The sequence below is a fragment of the Triturus cristatus genome, chromosome 8 (genome assembly GCF_964204655.1).
Source record: "Triturus cristatus chromosome 8, aTriCri1.1, whole genome shotgun sequence".
Classification (NCBI taxonomy): Eukaryota; Metazoa; Chordata; class Amphibia; order Caudata; family Salamandridae; genus Triturus; species Triturus cristatus.
Window position 1 is genome coordinate 1,633,129,683 of NC_140591.1, and position 25,677 is coordinate 1,633,155,359.

The following is a 25,677-nucleotide window of genomic DNA, read 5'->3' on the forward strand; positions in this document are numbered from 1 at the left end:
CACACCTGGTTAAGAACACTTGGCCTCTCATGCGATGTCCAGGCTAATTTGATGGACATGCCTTTTGACCGATTTTGTCTCTTTGGAGAGAAGGCGAAACTGGCCTTGGAGCACTTGAAGGATTCACATGCTACGGCCAGATCTTTGGGCTTCAGTAACACCACATGGTGAGTCTAGCTTTTGCCTCTTTTGTTGCAACGGAAGCGGTTTCCAGCCATGCCAACTGTATCCCAGCTGCCATCCTACACATACTTCCCAAGTTGTGCGAGGACTTGGGGACAGTTCATTCCGACTTTGGAGTAGAAGCCATAAGTCGCTTGCCATCCATCCCTCAGCAGCCACTGCCTCCAAGCACTGACTCCGCATGACCATGCTACTTAGAGGGATAATCCAACATTATCTCCTTCATTGGAGGTCTATAACATCAGACAAGTGGGTCTCGCAGGAGGGCTAGTCTCTGTCTTCCCTTTCTTTTCCTCCTCCTATTCTGCCAATTAAAGATTGGCTGGCGGAGGATCATTTAAATTTACTCCAAATGTAAGTTACAGCTCTCCTGGCCAAGGGGGCTATGGAGAGGGTCCTGGTTTCAGAAGTAGGTAGTGGTTGCTATTCCTGCTACTGTCTGATTCCAAAGTAGAACAAAGGTTTGCGGACCATTTTGAATCTTCGGACCGTCAGTCTCATCGTCAAAAACGAGAAGTTCAAGATGCTCACTTTGGCTCAGGTCTTGTCTGCCTTAAACCAATGAGACTGCTGGTAGTATTGGACTTGCAGGATGCATATTATCATATCCCCATCCTGCCGGGCCACAGACGTTACCTGCGGGTCAAGGTATGCAGCAAGCACTTTCAGTTCACTGTGCTATCTTTTGGCCTTACCAGTGCACCTTGGGTGTTCAGCAAGGTGATGGTTGTGGTTGCAGATCATCTGCGCAGGTTAGGGATTTCGGTCTTCCCCTACCTCGGCAACTGGCTGTTGAAGGCATCTTCACCCCAGGACCTCGTCTCCCAATTTCAGACTACTGCAGACCTCCTGCATATGCTGGGGTTCTCTATCAATGTGCTGAAGTCACCCCTGACACATCGGAGCTGTTCTGGACACAGTGCAGTTTCGAGCCTATCCTCCTGAGCATCGAGTCCAGGATATTCAGGTTATGGTTCCGATGTGTCAGCCTCTATCCTGGATTTTGGTGAGAATGACTCTGAGGCTGCTGGGACTCATGGCTTCCTGCATCCTATTGGTGAAAGACACCAAATGGCGTACGTGGGCTCTGCACTGGGACCTGAAGTTCAAGTGGCTGTAGCATCAAGGGAATCTCTCCGATTTGGTCCAGATCTCAAAGGGAAGTGCAAAAGACCTGCAGTAGTGGCAAAAGAACCTCGTTTGGGTCAGAGGCAGACCCTTCTCCCTTCCCAAACCAGATTGCACAGTGGTGACAGATGTGTCACTCGTAGAATGGGGCTGCCATCTGGGAGAGATAGAGATCAGGGGACACTTGCGTCCAGCGGAGTCGGGGTTCCACATAAATTTGTTGGAGCTTTGAGCTATCTGTTTGGCATTGAAAGCATTTAGTCCCTCTTTCTAGGGAACGTTAGTGCTGGTGTTCATGGACAACACCACCGCCATGTGGTACTGCAACAAGCAGGGAGGGGTGGGGTCATGGCCCCCTTGTCAGGAGGCCCTGCACCTCTGGACATGGCTGGAAAAGCAGGGCATAACCCTGGTGGTTAAACACCTGGCAGGTTCTTTGAACACCAGGGCGGACGAACTCAGTCGTCGGTGCCTAGCGGATCACAATGGCGTCTCCAGTGAGGTTGCGCAAGGTGTCATTCAGCACTGGGGAGATCCTTAGTTAGATCTGTTGGCTCTGAAGAGAGGGTGCAGTATCAGCCATACTGCACGCTGGAGTTTCCAAAACGGATATCGCTCAGCGATGCCTTTTGTCATGAGTGGAGCTCAGGCCTGCTATAAGCCTTTCTGCCCATTCCACTTTTACCCATTGTTCTCAAGAAGATCAAGAACGACCGGTCACAAGACATTCTTGTGGCTCTGCACTGGGCACGGACAGTCTGGTATCCAGAGCTTCTGAAAATGAGCATCAATCCTCCGCTCAGGATGCCCCTTCGAGAGAATCTTCTATCGCAGCAGCAGGAAAGGGTTCTCCACTGATCCTGTCTACTCTGTGTCTTTATTCGTGGAGTTTGAGAGGCGACAGTTGATAGCTTTTGACCTTCCTCCTGAAGTATGTGAGATTATATTGGTGGCCAGTCGGCCATCCACAAAGATGAAGTACACCTGCCATTGCCAATTTTTTTTAAATATTGTATAGAAACGTCTATTGACCCTCTTTCTGCTTCTGCATCAACTATCTTTCTTTTCATTCTTAATCTTGCCCAGCAGGGCTCTGCATTGAGTACGCTGAAGGGTTATCTTTCTGTTCTGTCCGCTTTCTTGCGGCTGCCAGACCAATCCTGTTTGTTTAAATATCCTGTTGTAAATAGATTTTTAAAAGAGCTTGTACATATGTTTCCATCTACGCCCTTTGTCATGCCTCATTGGGACCTTAATTTGGTCCTCACATTTCTCATGTGTGCTCCTTTCAAGCCGTTGCTTAATTGTCCCCTCTGGCTGCATACCATCAAGACAGCCTTTCTAGTGGCAATATCGTCTGCCCGGAGGGTGAGCGAGTTGCAGGCATAGTCATCCAAGCCTCTCTACATGATGCTCTGGGGAAGGCTGCGACCCCCGCGTTGGCTTGGGATGTGCCAGTCCTGGACATTTGCCAGACAGCAACGTTGACATCTTTGCACACGTTTCCCAAACACTACTGCCTGGACAACCACAGGGAAGGGCATTTGGCCCATTGGGTCCTGCAGGACTTCTTAGTATAGTCAATTTGTCCACAGTCCAGCACCAGGATGGTATGGCTTGAGTATCTATTCAAAGGTAAGGAATCTACAGCTAGAAGTCTCGATCAGATGATCCAGTTACTTACCTTTAGTAACGCATTATCTGGGTGAAACAATATCTAGCTGCAGATTCCTTATAGACGCACCCATGCCTCCCCGCTCTGCAGACTTATTGGTTAGGGCTAGGGTTGGTTCCTTTTTCAGGGCCCTGGTTATAACATACAATCAAGTCAGTCACTTCAGGGCTCTGCTCTTTTGGCGTGGAAAAGTGAAAAGTACCAACGTCCACGTGCCTGGGTGGCACCTTTATAGGTGACCACGACATCATTACTTACATTAATGTGATCAGGTGGCGCCGAATGGCGCCACCCGACAGCGTGCACAATGGTTACTGCTCACCCAAAGGTTTCTGGATCCATCATGACGCCTGGGGAATTCAAAAGTAAGGAATTTACTACAACTAAATGCCTTCTGTGAATACCAAAAGTAGTAAGTTTAGGATTTTGTCTTAAGTTAATTCTGTGAATCGAGCCCATAAATTATTTTTGTCAACCTCATGTGTACAGCCTGTAGCTATAAATCTGATTCTGGATGACTGTTTAGGAATGTATTTAAGTTATTTAACAAAAAATGAGACAGTAAACTTATGTATTTATTTAAAAGTAGGGTTCAGGCTGTTCTTGATTGCACCAAAGATTTATTAAGTGGAGTGAACACCGAGTATGTTCCATGGATGGAGCTTGACTGTTACTACCATGAAACCCTTGTTTGATTCAGTTAATTTTGTACTGTGAAATGGCTGCTATAAGTGGTTTTTTAACACCTTGTGGAAATTGGCATAATGTTGAAAGTGTGTTCTGGACAGGAGGAGGGGTCCTGTGCTCCACTGTTAAGTTCTTTCTCTGTCTTGCAGAATCTTCCTGACCTCGAATCCACTGATTCCATCCACTGGCAGATTATCGGCGAGAAGATTGCCCTCTACGCTAACATGAATGTTATCCTGCAGCAAGTGGCAGACAATGTCGATGCACACTACTGAACTAATAATGCTTCAGAAGAGGCTTACACTGGGAAGGACTTCAGCTTTATATTTATCCAGCAACTCTTCAAGGTCTACCAGTGTACACCGGAGCATGGTCTTAGAGATAGAGTCCTCCAGTGTGCACTGGGCCATGGTCTTAGAGATGGAGTCCTCCAGTGTGCACTGGGCCATGGTCTTAAAGATGTAGTCCTCCAGTGTACACTGGGCTGTGGGCTTAGAGATGGAGTCCTCCAGTGTACACTGGACCTTGGCTTTGAGATGGAGTCCTCCAGTATACACCGGGACATTGCCTTAGAGATGAAGTCATCCAGTTTACACTGGGCTGTGGTCGTAGAGTTGGAGTTATCCAGTGTACACTGGGCAGTGGTCTTAGAGATGGAGTCCTCCAATGTGGCAACAGGCCCATAGTCATACCCAAGTTATTAAAATTCTCATTTTATGCAAAGAACACTAGTAGGTGTTGATGTCTATAATCTCTACTATTCAAAACACTGTTGATGAAGATTCTTACTGCCTCATGACTATCAGCCTATCCTGAGGGTCCATATTGCTTGTTGCCCAATAGAAGTCTATACTGTAGCAGTTAGTACTGAGAAAAAACTAAACTCCTCTATACCGAATGTTTGTATGATTAACAGCAATGCCACAGTTCTTAAACCTTCCTCGCATTGGGTAAACAATCTATTGGAAACATCTAGCTGCAGATACCTTACCTTTGAATTTGCAGGCATCAGGCTGGATCCGAAAACTTTTGCTTTTTCAAAGCCTCGGGAGCTGGGGAAGAGCTTCCGGAGGCCTGGGAAACACACTTTGGCACACTATATGAAACTTGGGATAAGGTGCTCATGGGACATGACGAAAATTCGACCAGTGGGCCTCTGGACTCAACTGACCTCTATATTACGCTAGAGGAGACCCAGGTAGCAATTGCTTCCTGCACCTTGGCTTGTGCGCCTGGGCCTGATCGAATCCAAAACGATCTATATAAGGAGGATGTGGCTCTCTGGGGCCGGACAAATGTACTATCGAACTCAATCCTCAGAGGAAGCCCTATCCCCACATCGTGGAAAAATGCTGAGATCGTCCCGATCTACAAAAAAGGGGATAGATCAAAGTCATCAAGCTACAGGCCAATAAGTCTTATCGACTCCTTACAAAAGATCTTTTGCAAGCAGATATTAGCTCCGCTGCAGGATTGGATAGCAGAATCTGATGTCTTGAGTGACCTCCAGGCAGGTTTTCGAGCGAAAATTAGCCCCCTGGACCAAACCTTCCGTTTGTTATGTCTATATTGGAAGGAAGTGCATATTAAAGGAGGGAAACTCTACATAGCTTTTGTAGACCTGCGGTCTGCGTTTGACTTAGTCACCCGGGCTAAACTGTGGAGGGTCCTTAAGGAATTAGGTATGCCACAAAATCTCTTAGATATTCTAATTAGACTCCACACACTTAACACAGCACATGTGAGATGGGGAGGGAATAGCCAAGTTACAGGTACCTTCCCTGTTGAGCGTGGTGTGAGACAGGGCTGTGTTCTTGCCCCCACTCTTTTTATCCTTTTTATTAATGATGTTATAAAGTGTCTAGATAGGGATGGGTGTGACTCTCCGAAAGTTGGTAGTACAAGAGTCCCAGCCCTGCTTTTCGCTGATGACACCCTTTTAATTGCAAAGACTCCACAAGGTCTTCAGCAGCCTTTTAAATGATTGTATTATGTTTTGTGATGAGCGCCGCCTGGTGTTGAATGAAACCAAAACTAAATACATGATTTTTAGGAAGGGCAAGGCTCAATTAAACAAATGACAAGTCCTTGCCGGTAGTAGCAAGCTAGAACGCGTCGACTCCTTTAACTATCTGGGCATTTGCTTAACCCCAACAGTTAAGTGGGATCAACATATTGAAAAGGTAAAGATCCAACTCATACATCAGACTGCAAATTTGGCCAGAATACACAGAAATACCTTTTCAAGGCAGCTAGCGCCAGCCCTTGAAATTTATAATATAAAAATATTGGGGGATACACTCTACGGAGCAGAACTAAGGGGTACAGGTCCAACTAACCCTCTCTCACCCATAGAAAATTGCTTTCTTAGATCCCTGTCAGATCTGCCTGTAAGCACACCATTAGTGGCCCTTTGTTATGATTTGTCACATAGACAGCTGGCCTACAAAATCAGCTATAAGCTCCTTATATTCTGGTACAGATTGTGGACCGTAGACGAACTTTGCCCCTATCGGGAGCTACTCTATGAGCTTATGAAAATACCTTCTTCTAAATCAATTCCGTGGTTTAGAGCTCTTAAGGTGCTCCTAGGGAGGCTAGGAATGATGGGGTTTTGGTTTGACCCAGGAAGTATGAATTCCATATCGAGATCCGTGCTGAAGGAAAGGTTTTGGGAAACATCGCTCTTACAAACTGCACTTGATGCTGATGGTAGTTTGGCTACTTGTTTTCTAAATTTCAAATCTGTACCTCGTTTTAAGGATAAACTGGATGAAATTGTCCCTCCCTTGGCTCGGAAGCTGTTTTTTCAGTTCCGCTATAAAACACTCCTGCCTAAAACATTTTGTAAAAAATGGAGGAAGGATATAAGTAAACAATGATCAATGCCCTGCTTGCAATGAAAGCGCTGAGTCCATTACCCACCTCCTATTTTTCTGTCCAATGTATAAATCATTGAGGGCCAAGTGGATCTTTCCACTCTGTAAAATTGTTGGTACCGGACATTATTTGGAGGTGCTTAGACTTTTGAGCACGGAAACAAGCAGGGTTGTGGTTTCTGATGGATACATATGCCAGTGGATTCCTCACCTTGTGAATATCCCCTGCGCCAGCAACATTCAGAAACTTTTGTAGCAGTCCCCACCGATGAGGTCGAAGACGACGTCACAGAGACACGGCTCCGCTCGCGACTCCGCTGACGTCACCGGCTCCATAAGAAGACCTCGTCGGCATGATGACGTCACTTCCCTTTTTTCCGCGACGTCGATGCCAACGGATTTCGTGAATCTCTATCTGTAGCTTTACTGTTACTTTGTTTTCTACTGCTTCTCTTTGTCTTCCCTGGTAGAAATGTCGACAAAGAAGTCAGGATTTAAACCCTGTCGTGAATGTGGGAAGCATATGTCCATTACGGATCCACATGACAATTGCGTATGGTGCCTATCATCGGACCATGATGTCGTGGTATGTTCTTGCTGCAAGATGAGTTCCAAGGCTCTCAAGGAGAGGGAAGCCAAGCTTTTCATCGTGAGGATGAAGAAAAAGAAAAGAGGCCGGAGAAAATCGAGGTCGAGGTCAAGGTCGAGGTCGAGATTGAGGTCGGCATCGAAGTCGACTTCGGGGCATGCTTCCAGATCCAGGAACCACAAGAAGAAGAGGAGGCATTCCTCTCGGTGCCACTCGGATAAGAATGCGGCTCCGAGATCAACGTCGCCCTCACGATTCTGTGAGGACTTTGTGTCTCCCTCGCCCATTCCGGATTCACCTGCTGGCCTGTCTTCACCTGTGGCTTCACTGGAACATTCTCCGGCCCCGGCTCCATCTCCGACGCCGGCTCCATCTCCGGCTCCGTCCCCGGCTCCGATTGAGGAGCTTCCAGTTCCGGGTGAGCCTTCAGCCCCGCAGATTCCACCGTCGGTGCCGGTTGGCCCGAGTCCGGTGATACCTGAACAATATCCTGCGTTCCCAGGACCAGGTCAGGACCCCACGCATTATCTTAATGCGATGTATGGGGTTTTCTCCAGAGCCATGTACCCCTCTGGTGCACTTTCGGGTCCTATGGGTCCTATGGCGTTTAGTTTGGGGGTTCCTCAAGCCTATCCTCAGGCTTCCTTCATGCAATTTTTTCCGGCAACGCCGTCTTGACATCTACCGGCGCCAAGGACTTCGATGCCGCTCCCTTCTTCACCGGCGCCGACTCGACCTCGCTCAACGCCGGCTGCTCCTGTGGATCCACATTCGACGCCGGCACCGATGTCGTCGGATTCGATCACGGCGCTGCCGACGCCAGTAGTGAGAATTAGATCTAGGAGGGAGGCTCAGAGGATTCTGGATGAGTAAAATTACCTTATGGAGGAGGTAGAAGAAGGGGAACTCATGGAGTCGGACGATGTTTTTGAGGAGTTGAAGGAGGCTAGTGTTCTGGACTTGTCACCCGAATGGGAGATTTCTCCTCCTTCTGATGTCCCCTCAAAGGATGTGGCACCATACCATGCCATTATAAGAAAAGCGGCTGAACTTTTAGATCTGCAGCTACCGTCTGCTGAGTTCAAGCCGAACATTTTAACGGAAGTTCTGCACTCTCCTTCTGCTGTTCTGAACCTCTGCTTCCTTTTAACGATGCCATCTTGGAACCAGTGATGGAGGTGTGGCGTAAGCCCTTTTCTGCTCCTGCAGTTTCAAAAGTCGTCGCCAGGAGGTATCGGGCAGCTCCGGGAGATTTGGAATTTTTAACATCTCACCCGTCTCCTGAGAGTCTGGTTGCTCAGGCTGCATGTTCGAGGAAATCATCGGGTTCATTTCCCCAGGTCCCGAGTGCTAGGGAAGCAAAAAAGCTGGATCGATCGGCCAAGAAGGTCTTTTCTTCGGCCAGCATGGCTCTTAAATCAACAAATGCTACCTGTCTCTTGGGACGTTATGTACATGGTCTCATGGACTCAGCTAAACAACTAGCCCCGAAACTATCAGAGGAGGATAGGGTTGGTTTTAATGAGATCCTTTCGGATGCCCAGGCGGCGGCGCGTCAGGTGATCCAGAGTGGATTGGACACTGCCGACTCTGTGGCAAGAGTCATGGGATCCTCTGTTGCCACTAGGAGAGGTGTGTGGCTGAAATCATCGGAATTTTCCCCTGATGTCCAGTCAACGCTCTTGGACTTTTGATGGCTCTGGTCTTTTTGGCAAGAAAGCAGATGCTGTGCTGGAAAGATTTAAGGAGAGTAAGGCCACGGCTAAAACTTTGGGCCTTCAAACTTAGCCAAGAGGCTCTTTCAAAAGGTACAGGGGATTCGGAAGGTCTACCTTTTGTTCATATGGACAGCCACAGCGGCAACAGCAGCAGCAGAGTACTCTGTATAAGGGGTACAGAGGCAGAATCAGGGGTCGCACTCGTGGCCGACAGCTCTCCTCCTCCTCCTCTTCCTCAGCCCCTCCCACCACTGCAAAGCAGCCCTAGATCCACCATTCTGGATCATGTTGCTCCTGTGGGGGGCCGGCTTACCCATTTTCTACAAGATTGGGAATCGGTTACTACAGACCTTTGGGTTCTAGATCTTGTAGAAAAATGGTATGCCCATCCCTTTCGGGAATTTCCTCCAAATTACCCACCTTGTCAAGGGGCTTGCTCAGAGAACCACCGTCTTCTCCTACAGGAGGAAGTCCTGAAGTTACTAGAGAAAGGTGCAATAGAGGTGGTTCCAGAGCAGGCGTGGGGTAAGAGATGCTACTCCCGGTATTTTCTGATTCCGAAAAAGGACGGCAGATTGCGTCCGATATTGGACCTCAGGATCCTGAATCTTTATCTGAAGCAAGAGAAGTTCAAGATGCTCACCCTTGCGCAGGTTCTTCAGACGCTGAATCAGGAGGACTGGATGGTGTCGATCGACTTGCAGGATGCGTATTTTCACATCCCCATCCTGAAGTCGCACAGGAAGTATCTCCGGTTTACGGTAGGGTCGCAGCATTATCAGTTTGCGGTCCTTCCCTTTGGTCTTACTACTGCACCTCGAGTCTTCACGAAGGTGATGGCAGTGGTGGCAGCCCATCTCAGAAGGTCAGTGATTTCAGTTTTCCCCTATCTGGACGACTGGTTGATCAAAGCGGAGTCGCCAGAGAAGGTGCTTTATCATCTGCAGGATACAACTCAGCTGTTGTACAAATTGGGTTTCTCGATAAACGTGCCCAAATCTCACCTGGTGTCCTCTCAGCGCAACCTTTTCATAGGTGCGGTACTGGACACTACTGTGTGTCGGGCATTCCCACCTCCACAGAGGTTTCTCGACATACAGGAATTGATTCCTTTATTTTACAATGGAGCGGTCGTTCCAGTCCTGAAGGTCCTTCGCCTGCTCGGTCTGTTTGCTTCCTGTATTCTGCTGGTCAACCATGCACGCTGGCACATGAGGGCACTCCAGTGGTGCCTCCGCAGGCAGTGGTATCAGCACAAAGGGGATCTCAGGGAGTCTGTGAGGATCTCCAGAGAAGCTGCAACGGATCTGTCTTGGTGGAGCGTGGTGGGCAATCTGTCTCAAGAAAGCCTTTCCATCTACCTCCATCGGTGGCCACAGTAATAACGGATGCATCCACTTTAGGGTGGGGTGCTCATCTGGGGGATTTGGAGATCAAGGGTCTTTGGTCTCCAGAGGAAAGGTTGCTTCACTTCAACCTTCTGGAATTGCGGGCGATATGTTTGGCGCTCAAGGCCTTCCTCCCTTCCCTTCGCGGTCAGTCGGTTCAAGTCCTGACGGACAACACTAGCGCGATGTGGTATGTCAACAAGCAGGGAGGAGTAGGGTCTCATTGTCTCTGCAGAGAGGCTCTTCGTCTCTGGTCCTGGGCTCAGGATCATCAGATTTGTCTGATGGCAAATCATCTGGCCGGGGTTCTAAACGTACATGCAGACAGTCTCAGTCGGCAGTTCTCCGCCGATCACGAGTGGAGGCTTCATCCGGAGGTGGTTCGTCACGTCTTTCGGATGTGGGGAACTCCTCGGGTGGACCTGTTTGCCACTCACGAGAACGCTCACTGCCCGTCATTCTGCAGCCTCCAGTATCCGATGCAGGGAGCGTTGGGGGACGAGTTTCAGTTGAGATGGGACTCACATCTCCTTTACGCTTTTCCTCCCATACCCTTGATTCCTCGGGTTCTGAGGAAGATTCGCCAAGACCGGGCCCAAGTCATATTGATCGCCCCGGATTGGCCAAGAAGGGTGTGGTACACAGATCTTCTCCACCTCTCCTCGTGCCCTCCGCTCTGTCTCCCTCTGAGGGCAGACCTCCTCTCGCAGTCGGAGGGGCAGGTTCTACACCCCCTCCTCCAGAGCTTACACCCTTATGCCTGGAGATTGAACGGGGCAACCTGAATTCTTTCTCTCTCCCGCCGGATGTGGTAGATGTAATTTTGTCTGCCAGACGTCATTCCACCAAATCTATCTATTCCTATAGGTGGTCTAAATTTGTGCTCTGGTGTGGAGAGAAGTCAATTGATCCTTTGAGGGCTCGTTTGTCTGACATTCTGCAGTTTGCCCTTTCTCTTGCTCAGCAAGGCTTTGCTGTGACCACTGTAAAGGGATACTTATCGGCTTTGTCGGCTTTCCTTTGCTTGCCGGATCAGCCGTCTTTGTTCAAATCGCCTGTTGTTTTACGATTTCTGAAAGGCCTTACAAACAAGTGTCCTCCTACTCCTTTTATTGTGCCTCAATGGGACTTAAACCTTGTCTTAACTTATCTTATGGGTTCTCCCTTCGAGCCCTTGCACAAGTGTCCCTTGAGATTGTTGTCTTTCAAGACGGTTTTTCTCATTGCGATCACCTCGCACGGAAAAAAGGGCGGAACTGACGTCATCACGCCGACGAGGTCTTCTTATGGAGCCGGTGACGTCAGCGGAGTCACGAGCGGAGCCTCGTCTCTGTGACGTCGTCTTCGACCTCATCAGCGTAGACGGCTACAAAAGTTTCCGAATGTTGCTGGCGCAGGGGATATTCACAAGGTGAGGAATCCACAGGCAGATACTGTATCCACCAGAAAAAGCGCTACCGAAGGTAAGTAACTTGTTCTTTTGGTTTATCAAGATATTGGTATGCGCTGTGGCTGAAAAGGTCCAAATATCTGCCTTGAATGATACTGTAAAATGGTGGGTAAATTAACATGCAATTTAGAGTATGGAAGCAACATATGATCACCCAATTTGGACTATTTGATGGCCCGCTTCTTGATTTTATTGATTATAATTTTTATTTTTGTATTTTATCTGTATCTTTCCTAAGGTTCATCTGGTATTGACCATTTTGTAAGTGTACTTTTATCATGCTGTTTGTACTTTTATGATCTTGTGGTCGAAATAAAGTAAATGATGATGATGCTTCCCCAGCTCCCGAGGCCCCCCCCGCCGTTTCTGTGAACTGACGATCAGCGCGCAGTCGCGCTGAAGTCATTTCACAAAAAACTAAACTGAAATGAGCCTTTAAGCAGTTGCCCCCAATCTGCCCCCTGGGGGGGCAGAAAGCCCACTAGATACCAGGGATTAGTTTTTAAATTATAATTAGGGGTGAGTGCTGCCCAATATGGGCATGGCAATGGCCCCACCCCGCCGCAAAGGTACAGTCTTTTTGCCCTTGGGTGGCAGATCAGTACAGTAGCCCCCAATCTGCCTCCCCGGGTGTGCAGAAAGCCCACTAGACACCAGTTCTTTTTACCCCCTATGAATTTAGGGGTGGGGGTTGCCCAAGATGGGCATGCCAATGCCCCCGACCCTCCCCCTCCACAAAATTCCAGTCTTTCTGCCCCCCCCCGGGGGGACAGAAAGCACCCTAGATGCCAGGGATTATTTTTTTTATAGGCCCGGGTGCGGGCTGCCCAGAATGGGCATGCAAATGCCCCCACACTACCCCCCCAAAAAAAACCAAAATAATTTATGACCCCCCCAGGAGGCACATGGGGGCAATAGCCCCTGATCTGCCTCTGAGGGGTAGAAAGCCCACTAAGTGCCAGGGAATTTTTTTTCTCCATATTTCTGGGTGGGGGCTGCCAAGAATTGACATGCCAATGCCACCATCCACCCCAAAAAAGATGCCACAGTCTTTCTGCCCCTCCCAGGAGGCAGATGGGGGCAGTAGCCCCTGATCTGGGGGGGCAGAAAGTCCACTATGCGCCAGCGAATATGCTTGCTTTTTTATACGCAGGTTGGGGGCTGACCAGAATGGGCATCCCAATGACCCCAACCCCCCAAATGAATAGCCGCAGTCTTTCTGCCCCCCTCTGGGGCATATCGGGGCAATAACCCCTGATTTCCCCTCTCCCCAGGGCGGCATAAAGCCCACTAGGCACTGACTTTTTTTTCGGAATGTGCCTACCTGAGGATTTTGGGTCCTAGCGCAGCCGGCACCTAGGGAAACATAGCAAAGCTATATATTTTCCAAAACTAGACACCCAGGGGAATCCAGGATGGGGTGACTTGTCTTTTTCTCACCAGGTTCTGTTACCCAGAATCCCTTGCAAACCTCAAAATTTGTTTCTGTGGTGGAAAATTTTGGAATCTGCGTGGATCCACAAAATTCTACCCACCCCGCATTCCCCAAAGTCTTCCGAGAAAAATGGTACCTCACTTGTGTGGGTGGGTCAAGTACCCACGACTGGCAAGGGCCCAAAACGTATTGAGGCAACATCAAAATTGACTATCACAAAACAACCTGGTTTTGCTAGGGGGGTCCCATGGGTTTTTGGCCCCAGACTCGGCGGCCATCTAGGGAAACCTATCAAACCCACACATTTCTGAAAACTAGACACCCGGGGGATTCCAGGGAGGTATGGCTTGCGTGGATCCCTCAACGTTTTCTTACTCAGAATCCCCTGCAAACCACAAATTTAGCTGAAAAAATCCCTTTTTCCACACATTTTTGTGTGGGAAAGTTTTGTCATCACCGGGCTGACACAAATTTCCTACCACCCAGCGTTCCCCAAGGTCTCCTGATAATCATGATGCCTCACTCATGTGGGAGGCCCAAGTACCCGGTAAGAAAGCTTATTAGGTTTGCAAGGGATTCTGGGTAACAGAACCTGGTGAGAGCCAGTCAAGTCACCCCATCCTAGATTCCCCTGGGTGTCTAGTTTTCAGAAATGTATAGGTTTGCTAGGTTTTCCTAGGTGCCGGCAGAGCTAGGGTTCAAAAACTACAACTAGGTACTTTGCAAAAAAAGGGTAATTTTTCACTCTGAAAATGTGGTGTGTCCACGTTGCGTTTTGGGCCGTTTCCTGTCGCTGGCACTAGGCCTACCCACAAACATGAGGTACCATTTTTATCAGAAGACTTAGGGGGACTCAGAATTGTAGAGCCACTGTTATTACCTATTGACTTTCGATGCATTACGGCCTTCCAAATGAAAGACAATGTGTAAAAAAGAAGTCATTTTGAAGAATGACCTATAATTCTCATGCTAGTATGGGTACTCCCGATTTCGGAAATGTGCAAATATCTACTGTTTCTAAATTCTATATTTTGTTCCCATTTCAGGAATACATAGGTGTCTCTCATACCAATTTTTCCATGTATACATTTTCCCAAAATAATTTCTATATACCCGGTACATAATAAAAAACCATTGCAAGACTCTGCTCAGTTTTTGGCTCTGGGTTCGTCGGGTTCTTGGTGAACCTACAAGTCCTATATATCCCCACAACCAGAAAGGTCCAGCAAATGTAACGGTATATTGCTTTCATACAGCTGTCATAATTGGAAGAAGTTACAGGTGAATTCGTTGACACAAATGGCTGTTTTTCTCAACTAATTTTCAATTTTTCCTATATTTAACTGTTAGTTTCTATGTAGAAACCCAGAAGGATCTACACAAATGACCCCTTGCTGAATTCAGAATTTTGCATACTTTTTCTAAATGTATAGCTCTCCAGGATCCATTATTGCTTTTATACCCATTTCTACCATTAACTGGAAGGAGGTTGAAAGCACAAAAAGACAAAAGTCTGCTTGTCCCTGAAAGCCTGGAAGATGGTGATTTCAGCAGCACAACCCCTTTTTTGATACCATGTGCTGGGGAAAAAAACAGACGCTTTAATCTGGTGCCCTTTTTTCCCATTTAAAAAAAAAAAAAAAGTTGCTGTATTTTGGCTAATTTCTGGATCTCCTCCAGGGGAATCCACAAACCTTGGGTACCTTTTGAATCCCCATGATGTTGGAAAAAAAGGGAGCAAATTTGGCGTGGATACCTTATGTGGTCAAAAAGTTACAGGGGCCTAAGCGCAAACTACCCCAAATAGCCAAAAAAAGGCTTAGCACAGGGGGGGAAAAGGCCTAGCAGCGAAGGGGTTAATACAAAATCGGCAGCAAAAAATGTATTACCCTGTTTAGTTATAGCACTACAAAATCTCTTGAATCAATCAATTAAATATTAAATACAAGTTTTTTTAGTTCTAATTTGATTTAAAAAAGTTCCAAAATCAGAGTTACCAATCACCCAAATAGTCCATTAGTTATGAAAGACAAGGTCCCAGTGGCAAAGGAGGAATCAAGGATGGACTTGATTCTAGCTCTGAAGGCAAACAACAGTCGTCAATTAAAAACATTGACACACGTTTTGGTGGAACTCTTTTGATAATTACTCCGCCTTCATCAAAACTGTGTATTTTTATGCAATGTTAAAGTAGCAGAAAATCTTAACTCAGAGAGCTTTGCATAGGGTTCATGAACTAAAGGGATCAAATATATCCACCATATATCCATGGACTTTATGGCAAAGCTTGGTCCAGAGATAGGGAAATTTCTTTTAAGATGATTAAAAAATCGATGCCAAAGTGGAAATCTAACAGTCTTATAAGTACTGAAAGAAAACAATTCAATTACAGTTCTGGGAATTTCACCAAAATAATTATTGGATACAACATTGTAGAGAAATCAAGCAGAACAGTTTGACTTAAGTCACTGAATACACTGTACAACAGTGCCTCGTGGGAATTGGAAGGCAAACAGACCACTACCAGAGCTTAGGTTATAAATACTAATCTCTGGTAATTTGTGAGAATACCAAGCATAATGACATCATCTCAACACTGGCAGATGGTAGTACTATACCATCAAACATAAAATATGAGGTTCCAGTGACGATGCCCCCAATGCCGGTTGTTCCCCCAACCGGCATCGACCCCAGCCTCACCCCCGACTTGGACCCAATGCCGGACCAACGTCATCCGATGTCGGTACCAGCGCCGGAGGGTACTTTTGTACCGCCGTTCATCCCTGGCATTCCTTATCGTCCTGAGTGGCTGCCAGAGGAGGGTTTGGAGGACTGGGAGAGGTCAGTTGACCCTCTAGCCGACCAACTTGAAGAGCCGGACTGGCGGGAGGAGTTAGGTGAGCCCAGTGGTCTGGATATCTTCCCAGCTTTGGTATGCTTTTTCCCCCTACTGTGGCTATGGAGGAGGGTACTTCCTACGCTGTGGTGTTGCGTAGGGCGGCTGAGGCCTTAGGCCTCAAGCTTCCTACGGTGACTGTCAGGACTAACCTCCTGACTGAGGTGCTTCAGCCGGCAGCAGCCTCTTCAGAGCCCCTGCTGCCTTTTAATAAGACTCTCACTGAAATCGTTGGGGCCAGTTTTCTAAGCCCAGCACAGAGGCTCCTGTGGACTGGATGATTGCCTGACGCCACCGCCCGGCCCCGGGAAACCCACTTTTCCTCTCCCACACCCTACCCCTGAGAGCTTGGTGGTCCAAGCCTCATCCTCATAAGGCGCATTCCCTACTGCTCCCCAGATAGGGAATCCAAGAAGCTGGACCTTCTTGGGAAGAAGATGTTTTCTTCCGCTAGCTTAGGACTGCGGACTGTGAACACCGCATGTCTCTTGGGCACACGGTGTGGGAAACGGTTGCACAAGTACTGCCACAGTGCCTGGCGGAGGTTCAGGCCGTGCTCACCCGCACTGTTGCTGAGGCTTGAGACGCAACTAAGTTCACCGTCCGGTGTGGATGGATACTGCTGACTCGCTGAGTAGGACGGTTTCCACATTGGTAGGCCTGCGGCGCTAAGCCTGGCTGAGAACGTCTGGCTTTTCTGGGGATGTCCAATCCACACTTTTGGACATGCCCTTAGATGGCCGTCGCCTGTTTGGTGACAAGGCGGACAACGAGCTCGAGCGCTTCAAGGACTTTAGCGCCATGGCTAGATCTTTGGGCCTCACAGCAACATCTTGGCCCATGCAGTCTATCTTCCACCCCTTTAGTGGCTACCTAAGGGGTGCCCCACCACGTTCTGCCCAGCTCCACAGAGGGCCACGCAAGCAACCCAGCCTATGCGTGGCCAGGGAAGTGGGCCCAGCGACGTGGGTCTGGGAGCCAGCGGGTGGCCGGTCTACCAATGCCTCCCCTGCAGCAACCTTCAAACCTTCCTAGTCTGACATTTCAGGGCCACCAGTTGCCAGTGGACAGCAGGATCTGTCATTACCTCCCCACTAATAGAACATCACGTCAGACAGTTGGGTTTTGCAAATTGTCCGAACGGGCTACTCCCTCTCCTTTGAGGTTACCCCTCCCTCTATGCCACCAACACTCCACCGCATGTCGAAGGATCACTAGGCCCTTCTCCGTCAAGAAATTACGGCTCTATTGGCCAAGGGAGCTGTCAAACGAGTCCCTGTGCCAGAAGTAGGTTGTGGTTGCTTCTCCCACTACTTCCTGGTACCCAAGAAGGACAAAGGCCTGTGTCCTGTCTTAGACCTCAGGGACATCAACCGCTTCCTCACGAAGGAGAAGATCAAAATGTTAACCCCTTCCATGCTCATGACGGAACGATTCCGTCATGAGCATCGGTTGAGCTGTGCTCATGACGGAACCGTTCCGTCATGGCCCCGCCCGCGCTCGAACCCTTCAGCACCGCGGGGGAATCCGCGCAGCGCTGAAGGGGTTAACCTTGGCTCAGGTCCTATCTGCCTGTAGACTGGATGGTAGCGTTGGACTTGCAGGACGCTTATTTTCATATCCCCGTCTTGCTTGCCCACCGGCGTTACCTACGGTTCACAGTAGGTCACAAGCATTTTCAGTTTCCCATGCTCCCCTTTGGCCTTTCCAGCGTCCCTCTGGCGTTCATGAAAGTGAAGGCGGTGGTCGCAGTTCATCTACGCAGATCAGGTGTTCCAATCTTCCCCTACCTCGACGACAGGCTGTTGAAGGCGGGCTTGGCCCAGGCAGTTGTCTCCCACCTCTAGACTGTGGTGGACCTCATGCATTCGCTGGGGTTCACTATCAACGTGCCGAAGTCAAACCTGATTCCCTCTCAGAAGCTCCTTTTCATCGGGGCAGTTCTGGATACAACTCAGTTTCAGGCCTATCCACTGGAGCAGCGGGATGTTCAGGCTATGATACCGATGTTTCAGCCTCTATCCCGGATTTCGGTGAAAATGACTCCGAGGCTGCTGGGCCTCATGGCCTCCTGCATCCTGCTGTTAGTTCATGCCAGATGGCATATGTGGGCTCTGCTGTGGGACCTGAAGCTCCAGTGGGCACAGCATCAGGGCAATTGTCCGATGTCGTCCAGATCTCAAAGGCGACTGAGAGTCAGTTGCAATGGTGGCTAACGACCAGGATTGGTGCGAAGGCAGATCCCTCTCCCTTCCTCAACCAGAGTTCACAGTGGTTACAGATGCGTCATTCCTGGAAAGGGGTGGCCACATGAGAGAGGAGGAGATCAGGGTTCTCTGGTCTCTGGTGGAGTCCGGGCTCCACATCAACCTTTTGGAGCTCCGGGCGATCTGTCTCGCACTGAAGGCATTCCTTCCTTCTGTCAAAAGAAGAGTAGTGCAGGTGTTCACAGACAGCACAATGCCATGTGGTACTACAATTAACAGGGCGGGTTGGGGTCCTGGACCCTATGTCACAAGGCTCTTCGCCTTTGGACATGGCTGGAACATCCGGGCATATCCCTAGTGGTTCAACACTTGGTGGGTTCCCTGAATGCCAGGTAGAACAAGCTCAGCCGCTGGTGCATGATGGATCACAAATGGCATCTTCACTCGGAGGTGGTGTAAGTTCTCTTTCTGCAGTGGGGAGAGCCTTGGTTAGATCTATTTGCCACCGAAGAGAACGCACAATGTCAGCAGTTTTGTGCGTTGGAGTTTCCAAGGCGGCACTCGCTCGTTGATGCTTTTCGTCACAAGTGGAATTGCGGCTTCCTGTACACCTTTCCGCCTGTACCACTTCTATTCAGAGTGCTGAAGAAGATCAAGCACAACCAGGCCCAAGTCATTCTTGTGGCCCCGGACTGGGTGTGAAGAGGCTGGTACCCCGAGCTCTTGAGCATGGCCATCGATCCTCCGATTAGATTGCCTCTTCGGGACCATCTCCTGTCCAGCCTCCGCCTCCTTGCATGGAGATTGAGCGGCAACATTTGACAGCTTTCTACCTTCCTCCCGAAGTCTGTAACGTCATCTTGGCAGCCAGGCGTCCCTCCATTAAGACGGTATATGCCTGTAGCTTGAACAAATTTAAGGCTGTGGATCCGCTTTCTGCCTCCCTTTCAGAGGTATTCCTCTTCATTTTTTCTTTGGCCCAGCAGGGCTCTGCTCTGGGCACTCTTTTTTTTAAAAGATGTTTTTATTATTTTAGGCTGAAGACGGCTGAAATGCCAGAAACCGGTCCTAGGAAGCTTGTTTCCGGTCCAGGAAAGGCATGGCTTGGCAGTTCGGGCTGGACTGTTCCCATGAGGCACAGGGTCACATCACCACCCCCTTTTGTACCGCTTTGTTCGCCATAAGTTGGCAGGGTATGCTCAGACGTGAGTCCCTTGCTCACTTTGCCACTGGATTCAAGCAAGCCTGGCTGAAGACGGCTGAAATGCCAGAAACCGGTCCTAGGAAGCTTGTTTCCGGTCCAGGGAAGGCATGGCTTGGCAGTTCGGGCTGGACTGTTCCCATGAGGCACAGGGTCAGACTGATTTTCATATGGCCATGTCTGAACTGGGGTGGCAGAGTGGGCTAAAGAACGGGGATGGATTAAACCCAGATCTGTTTTCTTGGGGTGAGTGCTTGCAATGTTCAACACTCCGTCCATCATTTCCTTCGGTTTTTGCTATGTATATATAAATAACATTAAATGGCTTTCCCTCCTTACTTGCCTCTAGAACGTAAATCTACTCTGGGGTTCTGCACATGTACGTATCAGAGTAAGTGCAAGACTCCTTCTTATTAAAATACCGCTGCCTCTGGATCCCGAGGTGTATCCCGCACGGAGAAGAAGTTTTATATCCCCATCGGGTCAAGGCTTTACACTTGTTCCCTACTAGATGTGTTTTTTTGTAGCAGGACTAGATCGGGGGCCTGTCGTTTGAGGTATTACAGCACAGGGCCCCTTATCCCATTGATGTTCCACGTTAGAACGGAGAGTGACGTTTCTACAAAGTTCTTCGCCATTTTAACTTTGGAAGGGATATATAGAAGCTCTGAAGCAAATAATCTGGGGCAGCCATTACGGAAGCCAGCCCTCGTCTTACAGCGCTAGGTATTGGGTGGTGTATAGGAACATAAATCATAGGTGACGACAGGGACCTACTTGGTTCGTGAGTGAGGTTATAGTGTGTGGCTGATTCCATTGTTTCACTTAAAGTGACTTGAATACAAAAGACATAACAAACCCCAATCCCTTCAGCTGCCCCCTCCCTATTCCCCCTGCCAGAGGATTTATAACTACTCACTACCCAACAAGGCAGAGTACCTGTCACACCCCCATTTGGAAAGGTACCTGGTGCGCAGCCTCTCACCTCCCACCCAAATCTGAACACTTCAATAGATAAACTGCATGGTATGATTAGACCCCAGCCTGAGATGGAACTTTTAACATTTGTATTGTGCTTATGAGTCCCCCCATCTCTTGGAATATTTATTTGAGTTTAGTTGGCAAAGCTCTCCAAGTGGAGACCCCCGTGCAATCCACTATAGTTACTTCTCAATACAACCAAATCCGCTTAGCTGTAGTTCATGCTCTCCATCGTTAGGCAGAGTTCAATGTCTTTTTAGCACCTGGATACCGAATCTACTTCTTCGGCAGCTGAATCGCCATGTGTCCCACTGGAGGGCTCTGTTCTACTGCTTCTTAGCCCGGCATGTCTCTCTTTTTTAGACTTCCCCACTTGTCGCCATCCTTCCAGCCAGTCCCATACTTCCTCTGGAGAGGAGAAAAACCATGTCTTCCTATCCGCTTCAATAAGTAGTTTGGCTGGGAAAATCATTACGTAGTTTATGTCCTTCTCTCTCAGAGCCTTTTTGACCGCAAGGAAGCTGTGCCGTTGATTTTTAACTTTTATGGTGAAATCTGGTAGAAAGATATCTCACTGTTCTCCAGTTTGACTGGTGGTTTGTTGCGTGCGACCTAGAATATTACATACCGATCTCGAAAATTAAAGACTGGCAATTATTGGTTGGGGGGGAACTCCTGGCTTTGGCCGCTCCCAGGGACTCGATGAGCCAGTTCGATGGAGAAATAGTTTGAGAGTCTATTTGGTTGCAAGCATTTAGCGACTAGAACTTCGACAAAAAGGTCTACATTCGGGCCCTCTGCACTTTCCGGGACCCCCGGATGCGCACATATTTTTGCCGCGCCCTTCCTTCGTATTCGTCTAGTTGTGCTTCCATTTTGACCTGGTTTTACCGTAGTTGTTGTACTTGTTTTTTAAGCTGGGAGGTATCCTTTGTGAGCTCTGTGGTGACATCTTCCACCTCCTTAACTCTGGTGTCCATCTTCTGGAAGACCGACCGTATGAGCAAGACTTCGACATTCACCACAGCACATCGGGACTCCAAGTAAGTGCGCACCCCATTGATGGTGGCCAGAATATCTTGCAATGTTAAATCCTGTTGAGTAGGGGGGGACTGTGTCTTGTCCTGGACCGCCGGTTGGGCGGCTTCTTGTTCATCTCCGTTTCTATTCCATGTGTATTTGTCAAGTTTCGTTTGCAGCGTCGTCTTATTTCCTTTCCCGCCTGCCATTCTCCAGTCATCTCTTGTTGGATGTCAGGTGGTTTACTAAGGATCTGACCCGGTAAGCCCCGCTGCCTGCCTAGTGGGCATTTGTCTCCAGCGGCCTGTCGGGTTTCCCCATATGAGTGGTTTAATGTATTAGGAGATGTTTTCTAGATGGGGGCCCGATCACTGCAATCATCTGTAGAGGCTATATTTCGGTTCCATGGTGGCCCCTCCCCTTCACCTCCCTTCCTTGTGGCTGAGGGGATCGCTGTCCTCTGGTAAGTGCAGCGTCACAAAAAGTCCTTTCTTTGCTGCGATTTTGCAGGCACCTCCTCTCTCCTAGTTATAACTCCAGTCATGCGGCTCACCTTCCAATGTTCTGTCCTGGGGGGGTCACAATCTACTGCCCGTAGGCCAAATCTTTATTTCATATGTAAATATCAGGCCGGTGAGTTGATCTATCCTCTCTTCGTAGTGTGGCCAGACGCAGGGTCTATCTCCCCCCACTGCCACACAGGTGAGCAATCCCGTCAGTTTCGACCCCCCCTCCAATAAGGCTCACCGCAACTCACTGGGCCCAGAACCAGCCGCTCCTCTCGGCCTTATGTGTACGCTCTGGCAGCCCGCATGTAGTGTTATTCCCCGTGACTCCACCCAGGGTCCGTCCGCACCGCTTCTCACTCACCGTTACAGTATTGCAGGTCGCAGTGGGTCACCTCTCGGCTGCCGGTGAATTCTCCTGCAGAGAGGTTACCGCCCGCATCGTCGTAATGGCGCCTTCCTCCTCCAGAGCAGTGCGATGAATTTATATCACCGGATAGCTGTGCACCTCTCCTGCTTGTGTTGCTGCAGGTCTCACTCCTCCGTCAGACAGGCTCCTATTCGCGGCAGCACCTCAAGCCCCCGTGCATCTCTGAGCCCTGTTGTGGGTAGCTGGGATTAATGTGTGACACTGCCATTTCCTGACGCACTTACTTCTCCGAGGATCACCTCAGCTGCACTGCCTCTGTTTTGTGTTGCCTTGCGGCCGTCCGTGCCCGCAGTCCACACTTCGTCTTGTCGCACCTCCAGGTATGGAGTGGGTGAGTTACAAATGCCCGCTGCTACTGGGGTTGGGGTCCACCATTAGCTGGGTTTCTTGCTGCAGATTAATTACAGGATTTTTGCCGGATAGTGAGCGAGGGCTATGGAGCTGCGCTAGTGTGTGGCTATTCCCGTCGGCTGCTGGCCTGGGCACTCTTAAAGGCTATCTTTCGGCCTTTCTTCGTCTTCCTGATCAGCCTTCTCTTTTCAAGTCACCTATTGTAAACAGATTTCTGAAAGGCAGTACTCCTCTCTTTCCTCCTTCTCCTTTCGTAATACCCCAGTGGGACTTGAATCTGGTACTTGCTTATCTTATGTGTGCTCCCTTTGAGCCCCTACATGATTGTCATCTTTGTCTTCTTTCTTTAAAGACTGCTTTCCTGCTTGCCATCACCTCTGCTCACAGGGTGAGTGAGCTTCAGGCTCTGTCTTTCAAGCCTCCCTTTCTTACTGTTCATCTGGACAAAGTGGTCCTTTGCACTAGGCACGCTTTTCTGCCTAAAGTGGTTACCTCTTTCCACATAGGTCAGACCATCACATTGCCCACCTTCTTCCCGCCTCCTCACCCTTCCAAAGAGTAGGAGAGACTCCACCGTCTGGACCCACAGCGTGCGCTGTCCTTCTAACTTGACCGCACTAAAGAATTCCGGGAGGATGATTAACTCTTCGTGGGTTATGTGGGCGCCAAGAAAGGTCAGGCGGTGCACAGACGTACCATCTCTCCATGGGTTGGCCTATGCATCAAGATCTGTTATTCTTTGGCGAAAAAGGAACCTCCAGTAGGACTACTCGCCCACTCGACCAGGGCGACGGCAGCCACTACTGCTTTGGGACATGGAGTTCCGTTGGTTGACATCTGCTAGGCAGCCACGTGGGCATCCCTGCGCACATTCACTAGACATTACTGCTGGGACAGCCAAGCCCGGGGAGACAGCTTCTTTGGCTGTTCTGTTGTCCAGGACCTTCTGGTGTGAACTTAGTTTGCAGAACTGCCACTGGAGTTGGTATTGCTGGGGTATCTATTCTAATGTAACAAATCTTTAACTATGGTCTCTTTTAGATGAACAAGTTACTTACCTTCGGTAACAATGTATCTGTAAAAGACATATGTAGTTCTAGATTCCTTACCGCCTCGTTCTGCGAACGGACTTCTAGGGAGAGGGACTCCCTTTTAGGGCCCTAGTTATGTGCACCAGTGGTCAGTGTCTTGCATTGCTTTGCGCTTTTGGCTTGGAAAGTCGTGTCAGAACTGATGTCAGCGTGCAGGGACGGCGTCTAAGTAGACACCGCAACGTCATCCCAGCGACCACGACGACAGACGCGGAGTCGGCGACACCACCTACCGATGCTCGGGGTACTGCTACAAATACATTTTCCGAATCCAGTCTGACTCCTGGGGGTAATTCTAAGGTAAGGAATATATAACTACATATGTCTCTTACAGATACATTGTTACCAAAGGTAAGTAACTTGTTGAATTGAATCAGCATTTCTAGAGCGCTTGGTTACCTGGAGGCATCCCAGCACTTGAAGCAGTCCAATCATGAACTCCGTCCGGAGTTTAAGGGAACAGAAAGGTTTTTGTGAGTTCATTTGGAAGGGGCACCCTTAAAATGCCTCTCCCAAATAGTGATTCCTTAATGTTTCCGAGACCCATTTAAATATATGGAAAACCTTTTCCAAGTTGTTAAATGGGTTTATTACATCTGAAAAAAGGGTTTTGCCATTCTCATACCCTCTGTTTTACCGAATCAAAAGATTTGAAAACCCTAAAATTCTTATCCCTTTCCTGATTCCAGACAAAGGATTAGACTTGTATTACATTTTCCCACAGGATTTTCCCATTTAGGCCTACATGTCTGTCTGTAAATTTATAATCCAAAACCTTTCTCTAGCATGGTGTTTCTTTGTTATGCTACTGCATGGGAAATGGTCAAACAACACGGGCTCAGCCACTCCTGTCTCAACAGCACAAGCTCAACCATGGTTGCCCTAACCACGCATATGCCTTGCATGGTTAAGGCAGTGCGTGGACTAGCTGCTGGAATGGGAGGGCTGAAGAAGAAGAAGGAAGAGGGAGGATCGAGAGGAACGTGATGAGGTAAGTGGGGATGGATTTTGAAGGGCTGGGGTAGTTTTCAGGGCTGTGGGGGTCAGGGTTGCTTTCAGTGCTGAGGGGGTCGGGAAGGTATTTGGGCTTGGCAGGGGCGGTCGGAGTAATTTTTAGGGCTCAGTGGGTGCGGGGTAGTTTTTAGGGCATAGTGGGAGGGTCTAGGTAGATTTAAGGGCTCAGGGGAGGGGGTTGGGTTTTAGAAGGGAGGGGGGTAGTTTTATGTCTCAGTGCAGCAGCTTGCGGGCCGTTTTAGGCCTCAGGGCAGGGAGGCAGGGATCGGGGTGCTTTTTAGGGCTTAATTAAAGGAGCTGATTCTCTCCTTTCTTAAGGTTGACTTATGTTCAGTGAAACATGTCCTCATCTCTCTGCCTGTCTTTCCTATTTACCCTTTTTTGCATATGGGCACAAAATTAAGTAAATGATATTACCAATACAATGATTCGTAAAAAGTGTTCGAATCAATGTTATTCCCTTGAAACACAAAGGACCTAGTTTTTCTAAGCAGATTAGCCAGCATAGCAGATACCACAATGATAGTTACCTTTTACTTCAAGACGTTAGAGTAGACTATCTATTTTTAGGTCTCGCTTAGGCAGCGCGCGTGCGCTGTCTCTCCGAGACATCCAGTAATCCCTATTGCGAGAGAAGTCCCACCTGCTGCTTACCTGGGGCTTGCAATAGGGTTTTTTATGCGTCACTCAGATTTCACTCCGATTTCCGGCCTCCCTATTGGTTGCTGCTCCAATTCATCGCTTCCGTTTTCTTCCTTGTTGATCGGAAGAGCAGCACCGACCAACTACTGTTTTATTGCGCCTTACATGTTTATGTCATAGTGCGAGGACTACTTTCCTTCATCATG

General features: G+C 48.8%; 1 protein-coding gene across 1 annotated transcript in view; it reads left to right on the forward strand.

The window, feature by feature from the left end:
* The window catches only part of LOC146808461 (transient receptor potential cation channel subfamily M member 2-like), a 3,976,112-nt gene extending 3,972,164 nt beyond the window's left edge, over window positions 1-3,948 (forward strand). Inside the window, exon 34 of the mRNA XM_085623954.1 lies at window positions 3,823-3,948. Within this exon, the coding sequence (XP_085480080.1) occupies window positions 3,823-3,948 (126 nt within the window). The remainder of the gene's footprint in view (window positions 1-3,822) is intronic.
* Window positions 3,949-25,677: the final 21,729 nt, after the last annotated feature.